This window comes from Astatotilapia calliptera, chromosome 23, assembly GCF_964374335.1.
Source record: "Astatotilapia calliptera chromosome 23, fAstCal68.1, whole genome shotgun sequence".
NCBI classification, from domain to species: domain Eukaryota; kingdom Metazoa; phylum Chordata; class Actinopteri; order Cichliformes; family Cichlidae; genus Astatotilapia; species Astatotilapia calliptera.
In genome coordinates, this window is record NC_137443.1 from 20,009,378 (window position 1) to 20,018,688 (window position 9,311).

General features: G+C 37.8%; 1 protein-coding gene across 1 annotated transcript; it reads right to left on the reverse strand.

The window, feature by feature from the left end:
* Positions 1-3,256: 3,256 nt before the first annotated feature.
* dnajc27 (DnaJ (Hsp40) homolog, subfamily C, member 27) lies at positions 3,257-7,423 on the reverse strand. Its single transcript, XM_026157547.2, has 7 exons — positions 7,023-7,423; positions 6,105-6,187; positions 5,954-6,023; positions 5,377-5,541; positions 4,989-5,111; positions 4,748-4,908; positions 3,257-4,652 (listed from the first exon to the last, which is right to left on the reverse strand). The coding sequence occupies exons 1-7, from the start codon at positions 7,107-7,109 to the stop codon at positions 4,520-4,522; spliced, it is 822 nt and encodes a 273-aa protein (XP_026013332.1). The 5' UTR covers positions 7,110-7,423; the 3' UTR covers positions 3,257-4,519.
* Positions 7,424-9,311: the final 1,888 nt, after the last annotated feature.

Genomic DNA, 9,311 nt, shown 5'->3' on the forward strand with positions numbered 1-9,311 from the left:
CAGTCCGTCAGGATTGGCAACACAGCTTTAGCCAGCATTATTACAAACACTGGCGTCCCACAGGGTTGCATCCTTAGTCCCATCCTCTACACCCTGTACACTCACGACTGTGTCACCTCCAAGAAAGATAACATCATTTTGAAGTTCGCGGACGACACTGCAGTGATCGGTTGCATCACTGGAGGAGACGAGGCGGCTTACAGGAGAGAGGTGGCCGGTCTGGTGTCATGGTGTGAGGACACCCTCAACACTGACAAGACAAAGAAGATGATAGTGGACATGAGGAAGAAGAGGAGGCCTCACCCACCGCTGTCTATCCGGGGCCTTGAAGTGGAGAGGGTGAGCAGCTTCAGGTGCCTGGGCGTCTACATCACCGAGGACCTCACCTGGTCACTGAACACCACACAGCTGGTCAAGAAGGCTCAGCAGCGGCTGTATTTCCTGAGGAGGCTGAGGAAATTTGGTATGTCGGCCAAGATCCTCAGCAGCTTCTACAGCTGCACTGTGGAGAGCACACTGACCAGCTGCATCACTGCATGGTACGGCAGCACTACTGCTATGGACCACAAACGCCTGCAGAGAGTGATAACAACTGTGGAGAAGATCACCAGGACACCGCTGCCCTCTCTGCAGAGCATCTACCATCATCGAGTCCAGAGGAGAGCTGCCTCCATCCTCAAAGACCCCACACACCCCCAACACAGACTGTTCACACTTCTGCCTTCAGGGCGGAGGTTCAGAAGTTTGAAATCCAGAATATCGAGACTCAACAACTCCTTCTTGCCCACTGCCATCAGACTCTTGAACAGCTGACCCATTTTGAACAGTAATAATAATTTTTTGCACATCAGGTCATCTTACATATTATACATAATATAGAAAAAAATATAATACGTAATATAATATTGCACAAAGCAATATTATATTACGTATTATATTTGCACTTAAAATAAATAGAAGAATCAAAGGGCAATTCTATCTGATATTAAACCCAAACTCTGAACATAACCTGCTCCTGACCAGATTATGTGCATATGTTACCGTGGTGATTTAGCCAGGTATAGACACAGCAAACTGACTTGAAACTCAACAGAGCACGCTAAGCCATTGAGCTCACTTCATTAAACTCGGTTCAGTGAAGACAAGATGAAGTACAGACAACAAGAAGTCAGAACTGCATTAAATTCAGTCCTTTGTTTGTGGTGGTGCATCCTGCTGGTCCGGTTTCACTAAATTCTTAAAGTTTAATGGTTATATGAGCACATGAAGGTCGACTTTGGCTGAAAAAAGTTTTCTCACTGAAAAAAACAAACTATAGCTTTATTAAGTAGACCACAGCTATTAGAATCAGATTAACTGACCCTTTGCAAGAAATTAGACACAAAGTTGTGGAGAATTATTTGTAAAAAACAAACTCAGTGATGACTCAACCTTAACATACCTAAAGTTACAGAACATTAAAAAACCCAAATAACTGACTAAGTTACAAAACAATAAAATAAACTAATAATAATTCATTTTCCCCAAAAAGGTTAAATACTTTCAATTTGAAAATATTCTGAAATAGTCAAACAATTATAACAAGTTGTGTTCAGAGGTTTAAAATATAAAAAATTAAAAAGAAAAAAGTTTTATATTTATTTTTTGTATTATTTCCATGACACAATCTGAATTTCTGAATCATTCCAGGTTTATTATTAATTACTAATTATAAAATACTAAATTATAGTAAATTATAAATATAAACTAATATAAATGACAAAAATAAAACACTCACGGTATATTTCAGAATGATTTAAGGATTTCCTAAAATCTTGAGATATCAAAGGAAATCCCGGATCTGGCAGCAGGTAAAACACCTCAAGATAAAAATCAGAACAGGCTGACATCAGAATTCATTTTTGTGACTTTTTATTAATTAAAAACAATCTAGCAGAACAACATTTAGTCTGTAACTGTAACACACACTCACTCCAGCGCTCGCACGTCATCATGTGACTGATGACTGCACAAACTAAGGGGAAATTTGTACTTTTGTGTTAAATCTATGTCGTAGGCTCTACATAGATTCAGTGCACATGTATAAATTAAACATCAGGCAACAGGAATTCATTATGTTTGAGCCATGAGGTACAGAGTTCAAACTGTGCCAAATCACACATCCGTCAAACACACAGTCACATTAGGAGTTAGCTCAGAGTGTTTGTAACATAAATCATGTGATTAAAATAAACAATACAGAGAGAAAACTGGTTGAAATAACATGACTGATTGGCCAACGCTCATTTTATTTTTTAACCTCTTACTTTACTTTTATATTATGCATTAATATATTTTTTCTAAAGTAAGTTAAATTGACTTTATAGTGTTTTCATCAAAATGTTTTATTTTCATTACAGATTTCAATTTGGGGGATTTATCTTTTTTTTTTTATTAAAGGGATTTAAATTATTTGAAATCCCTTTAAGAAATTTTCATAATATATAACGCATAAATCATTACAGATTTTTTGTTTGAAAATAGTCTTTTGTAATATTTTTCACATAATTTAATATTATCTTTTCTCACTACTCTCTCTTTTTACTTTTCTCAATTCACTGGTTTGGCTTTCAATATTATCACTTCTGTGGAAAACTGAATTAAAGTTGCTTTACAATTTAGTATTTTGAAAATATTATATATATATATATTCACATCCACAGATATTAATATAGCTGAGTATTAACAGGGCTGATGTAAAATGTTGATAAAAAGCCACATTTGCAATATGTTCTAATCAAGATCAATTGACTTGAACTTTAAAGCATAACATAAAAATCACATTAAAGCAACAAGTGGAACCTCTTTCTGGATTGTTTGGTTGCACATATGTAAAAATATAAAACTATGATAACATATTCATGCTGCCTATGAGTTCTTTACAATATGAAACACTTTTCTGCTTTAACAAGACATTTTGTGTGATACAAAGTCAGTAAACGGGCACAAGTCTCTCTTTTAACAACCAATCGTGTTAATTACCATCATGTAAACATCAACTATGACTCTCATCTCATGGAAGACGAATCACACGTTAAAATGTGGTGATGGGATGACCATGTTGAATCTTTTTTTTAAATTTGTTTTTCTTCAAGAAATATTTTTGTTCATTTTTGTTCAAATGAAAATAACTTAATAAGAAAACCAATAAGGAACTTTGAATCTTAACAAAATGTGTAATTTCTATCAACTGCCAAAGAAATAAATCAGTTATTCATTTTTTAAATATATTTTTTAGGTAATAGTTTACTTGGGATAAATGTAATAACAAATAACATTAGGGAACCAATACAATATTTGGCAGTTTGAGGGAAAAAAATTAATGAACTGAGGCAACAAACCAAGAAAATATAAACATGCATAAGTGATTCCATTGATTTTAAAGAAACAAGACTTAAAAATATGTTCAGCGAACTATTCGATGAGTTAAAAGAATAGGTTGGCACTTTGGAGAAAAAAGTGATTTAAGGGCATGCATTAACATTTTCACTTTATCCACAGTAGGAGGGAACAAATCAGAGAAATAATGGAGTAAGTCAATAAAACAAACAATGTACAAAAAAAAAAAAAATTAATAGTTTGGACACAAACTAAACTTTTAGGCCAATAATCAACCGAGAAACAGGTTAAATTAACTAGTTAAGGGAACAAGTCAGCTACTTGGGGTGAGTGATTTTAATGGAGGAAATTAGTAGTGTGAGAGTAGAGATATGCTTTTTCAGGGAACAAATGTGAGGAGCTCCATATAAACACTTACAGAAACAAATTAATTTAAATGGGGCAGCATGTGTGGGTGACCTAATTGACATTGACATGAATATAGGAAACTATGTGAAACTCCTTAGCTAAGGGATTAATAAAGTATTCTGATTTGTCCAGGAGAAGTACATTAAACTAACCCCGACATTACAGAGAAGAACATTTTGATGGGTTTATTTCCAGTCACAAAGAAAGCAAAGCTGGTAGTTTAACTCCACCGTGCCTACAAGTTTAACCCATTTTGGTTTCAGATTCGTTTTTGACGATGAGGATTTGGCAGGTTTTTGCTACATTGAAATTTAAAGTTCTTTTTTTTAAATATTCAGCATGCAGTTTAAGCGATTATGCCTTTAATTTGTTTTTGACAGCTTTAAGTGGACACACACAGGACAAGTACCTTTAAAGAGTAAAAATTTGAAATAATTTAATTTTGAAATGTTTTTCACAGAGTTTGTATCTTTTTCATTTGTGTGGCACTCATCGTCTTCCATACTCTCTCCAGTGTAGCGTTTAAAATATCATATAATAAGTTAAAACTGGTTTATGTTGGCATACCGCACTGTGGCAAGCAAAATGGCACACATGACACGTACGCTGAATAAATACAGAAATAAATAAATAAATAAAGTTCGTCATCAGTTTGTGTCTGAGTGACAGCAGGTCCAGTTGTTTCTGTGTGTGTGTGTGTGTCTGTGTGTGTGTGGTTGTGTGTGTGTGTGTGTTATTTAATGTTCTTTAGCAGTGAGGTGCGGGCGTTCACCACCGCCTTGAACGCGTCTTCACTGCCGGGGGCAACACATTTATCTGGATGCAGCAGGACTGCCAGCTTCCTGTACGCCTTGTTCACTTCCTCCCTAGAAATGAAAAGATAGTAAACTGCATTAGACACAATGTGACAAAAAAACAAAACAACTTTATTGAAAAGATGGCCTGTATGCTGGCGACTCACCGCGTGGCCCCGGGTTTGACTCCCAACATATCCCACGAGTCTTTGCTGTTGCGGATACGTCGGATGGTGTCAGCCTGCTCTTTGGTGAAGCCGACGCTGACCTCCGACACCGGGCGCTTTCCGCCGTTCTCGCACATGTCAGTGATGGAGGAGAAGAACGCCTGTGGAGAACACGGCACTCACTGAAACACGGTCCATAAAAAAACATGTACAGGAAGCTGCGCATGTGTGCGAGAAATACCTGAAACATCTCGTTGATGCCCTCGCCGCTCTGTGCTGATGTCTCAAAGTAATGAAAGCCTCTGGACTCCGCCCACAGGCGCCCCTCGCCCTCATCCACCACTCGCCGCTTTGTCAGGTCCACCTGTATGAACACGCAGACATTTACCTCCAGCTGCATGTGTGTTTAATAAACCTCAATAAAAGATTTCCTACTCACTTTAAACAATACATTTTACAAAACAGATACTTTTTAGTTCTCTGACTGTGCTGGAGCAGCTTAGTATGAGTCACAGTTCAAAATAATCCTTCTTTATCTCATTCAGGGCCTTAATACATCTCCACAGCACATCCTCAGTTTGAATCAAGCTGCTTCAGCTCCTCTCTCTTTAAGCTGCACTCGGTCTGACCTTGTTGGCGCAGACGACAAACACGATGCTGTCCATGTTGGCCTGAGAGCCCATTTCTTGTTTCATCTCGCCGAGCCAGCTGTCGAGGGCATCGAAGCTCTCCCTCAGGCCGACATCATACACGAGCAGCACGCCCTGGCTGTCTTTGTAGAACTCGTTACGCACCTGACCAACACCATAGAGAAAGAAACATGTTCAGAGCGCCGCCTGCTGTGTGGGTGCAAACATTACAAGAAGGCTTATTTTTGGCCTTTGAAAATATCTTGTTTTACGACAGTCTGTCACAGCCATTGATGTTAAAGAAATTCAGAGAAAATAAGTCAGAATTTGAAATCTTCTTGTTGCATATTGGTCTTTTTTTAATCTAATAGGATTTTTGTCATAAAATTTCCAGACATTTTACTTTTATGCAATTTTATGTAATTTTATGTAAATTTTACTCACTAGTTTTCTTTTCTTGTAAATCTGAATTATCTCATATTTCTCTTTCACAGCATCTTTGGTGGCGCTCTAACATACATGTGTTTTATACATTTCTTCTGATGTGAACAACATAAATTGCTAGTTTTTAACTCACTTCATAGAAGAACGGGTGGCCGGCCATATCAAAGATGTTCACCTTGATTTCTCTGTCTCGAACCTGAACTCTGTTGGCAGATAAAACACATGTTAGTGCTCAGTAAAAAACATCACTACACACAGTGACAGGAAGCAGTCTGTGAACTCACTTGGTGACGCCATAGTCGATTCCAATGGTTGCCAGATACTTTGGAACAAACCTCTTCTCGCAGTAACGCTTGATGATACAGCTCTGAAGAATAAACAATATTTAAAGATGAGCTCCACTGCCTTTCACGCCAGACCATCCATCAAACTGAGATTTATTAATTTTTTAATGTTTTTATTTAGATAATTTTTGTCTTGTTAGGTTTTAATTGGATAATCCCATTTGCAGACATTGTGTTTCAAATAATCATCAGTCTACAATTCTGAGCCTATTTTGGAAAATTTGGCTTCAAAAATAAGCTGTTACGCCTTAATAACTTGAACTTTTTTAGCCTTCTGCCCTTTAAAAGCACATTCATGTCAAAATTTACATTAATTCCAAACAAAGATTTCTCAGGGTTAAACTAGCCTGATCAATAATATCACACATCAAACAACGTTTGTTTTATTGTGCTGTATCAGCACAATAAAACAAACGTTGTTTAAGTGTGCGCTGCTAGTTGTTGCTGTCTGCTCCATGATGCTCCAAATATTAAAGGTAATAAAACAATAAATTCTTTCTTTTTATGACCAAAATCTGCGCCGAATTATACCTAATGCAACCATATTGAAAATAATTTTACCTGGGTGCTGTAATCTGTGAGATCGTGTGGTGAGATGTAATTAAAATCGGTTTTAAAAGAAGTCTGGCGACAGAGTGAACAAAATAAACCAGAGCGCAAAAACAACAAAACTGACATCCAAAACAGAATAAAGACTACAGAAAAAATTATTTCACGACCTTTATGCAATTGTTTCAAATATGACATTATAAGCCATAAACTCACAGTAGTACAGTACAGGTGGTTTATAACAAGCTCAAGTAAAATGAACCAGACTCTATTTTAGGTTTGAGCTAAAACAAACAGGGGGTCTCATACCTTTCCGACCTCGGCGTTTCCGAGGCTAATCACCTTCACCCGAAGAGACTTCTTGTTGTCTCGTCTTTTCGGCGGGTTTGTTTCCATTTGGATTGTTTAAATTCTAAAGTTTTTTGGCGTTTAAAGAGACGGGACTGTGCCGGAATACAGCCGCTGTTGATATTATTATTGTGAGCGGAGCTAACAGGGCTAACTAGTTGTTAGCACGCTGGTTAGTATCTCTCACAGCCCTTAAACGGGATTATTTCCAGATTCATTAATCTCATCGCATCGTTTAACTTCAGCTCTAATGTTGACGTTTGCGTGCAGCAGACAACCAGAGACCCTGCTGGCCTCATAGCCTTTATGCTAATCAGCTGTTTGGGTCTAGCATGGAGTTAGCTGCTTACTCAACTTCCCCCTTTGTTTTCAAAATAAAACTACATTTAGGGAAAATTGTAGCTTTGAGGTTTTTCGTATACTTGCCAAAGCAAGAAATGTGCACACAAAATGCTATGTATATGATTTTAAAAACACAAAAACCTAATTTTACATCAAGGTCTTTTATTTTATAGTCAAAGACGTATTCAGTTTTATTTTTGAAAAACGGATACCGGACAACGTAAAACCACTGAAGAGCTATTACTGTAAGTTTAAACAATGTAATTTAACAATATATTAATTACTAAATTAATTCATTTTATGAAAAATAGTTTTCAAAAATGTAACAAGTTGTAATTTTCAGAATTTGAAATATTTTAAGAACAATGCAATTTAAAATTTCATCACATCAAAGATTGTATTACTTTTATTACGGAGCCCCGTAGGGGACATGGGAGAAAAAAAAAAATTAAGACGTACTTTTGTGAGATCTCGCAAAAGTTTTGAGAGATCTCGCAAAACTAACTCGGGATTTCGCAAAACAAACTGGGGATCTCGCAAAACTTTTGCGAGATCTCGCAAAACTTTTGCGAGATCTCGCAAAACTAACTCGGGATCTCGCACCCGAGATCTCGCAAAAGTTTTAGCCGCATTCTTCCGCCTTCGACCTCCCGTTAGCTTCGAGTTAACGGGAGGTTGAGACCTACTACAGCCGGGAGGAACACCGCTTTCCCGGCACATCGTGCCTCAACCTCCTGGTCGGCTTCGAGCCGGCGTCTGAAGAATGCGGCTAAAACTTTTGCGAGATCTTGCAAAAGTTTTGCGAGATCCCGAGTTAGTTTTGCGAGATCTCGCAAACTTTTGTGAGATCTCGCAAAACTTTTGCGAGATCTCACAAAAGTCCGTCTTAATTTTTTTTTCTCCCATGTCCCCTGCGGGGCTCCGTACTTTTATGCATTCATGACATGAAATCCAATAAAATGTAGATATATGAAGAAGATGAAGAAGAAGATGGCCGTAGTGATAGATGTAGTGATACAGAATGAGAGCAACATCAGGATGAAGGACCTCAAGAAATACCAAAGGCTCAGAGAAGAGCTGGAGAAGATGTGGGCTATAGGCAAGTGGCTACAACAGCAACATCGAAGATCTCTGTCCAGAAGAGCGCAGTCCCAGGAACAGTTAAGATACTGCACAGGACCCTCAAACTCTCAGGCCTGTGGTAGAAGACCTGAGCTTGAAGGATAAACCACCCTCAGGGGCTATTCTACTCTATACTTATACTTAAGTGTTACCTTAAGGTTCCCTTCATTTCTTCAGTTTTAATCTGTATGTGTTTTAAAATCATCGGTAATCAACAAATTTGAACCTCACTTATTTAAAAATAAAGGTTCTTTAACTGTTATTGTCACAAAGCCTTTTTTGCTATTTTTAATTACCAAAAAAGAGCTATAACTTTTTTCTAAACATATAAAGACCTTTAAAGAAACACATTTAACGGTTTACATGTAATTAATCCATTAAATTCTGTAATTTACCCATTAATCCATTAATCACTCATCATGAAATTTTAGATTCACTGGACTTTAAGGGTAAAAGTTGTTCTTTTTCATCATAAAGTGAAAAACTAATTGTAAAGTCGTTTTTGTTCAGAGATGTACTTTAATGTTTGTCCATCAGGTGGCAGAAGCATCCAGCATCTCATCTTCAAGTCCTCTGAAAACTCTCACGTTTATTTATACAGGGGCGATCGTGGCTCAAGAGTTTGCAGGTTGCCGGTTCGAGCCCCGGCTCCGACAGTCTCGGTCGTTGTGTCCTTGGGCAAGACACTTCACCCGTTGTCTACTGGTGGTGGTCAGAGGGCCCGGTGGCGCCAGTGTCCGGCAGCCTCGCCTCTGTCAGTGCGACCAAGGGTGGCTGTGGCTACAA

Bases quoted from the DNA above. Each gene is read 5' to 3' on its own strand.
- dnajc27 (XM_026157547.2), bottom strand. From the start codon at position 7,109: ATGGAAACAAACCCGCCGAAAAGACGAGACAACAAGAAGTCTCTTCGG. The intron at 5,542-5,953 runs GTGAGTTAAAAA...GGTGTTGGTCAG, and splicing joins GCCACCCGTTCTTCTATGAA to GTGCGTAACGAGTTCTACAA. The intron at 4,653-4,747 runs GTGAGTCGCCAG...TTTCATTTCTAG, and splicing joins GTCAAACCCGGGGCCACGCG to GGAGGAAGTGAACAAGGCGT.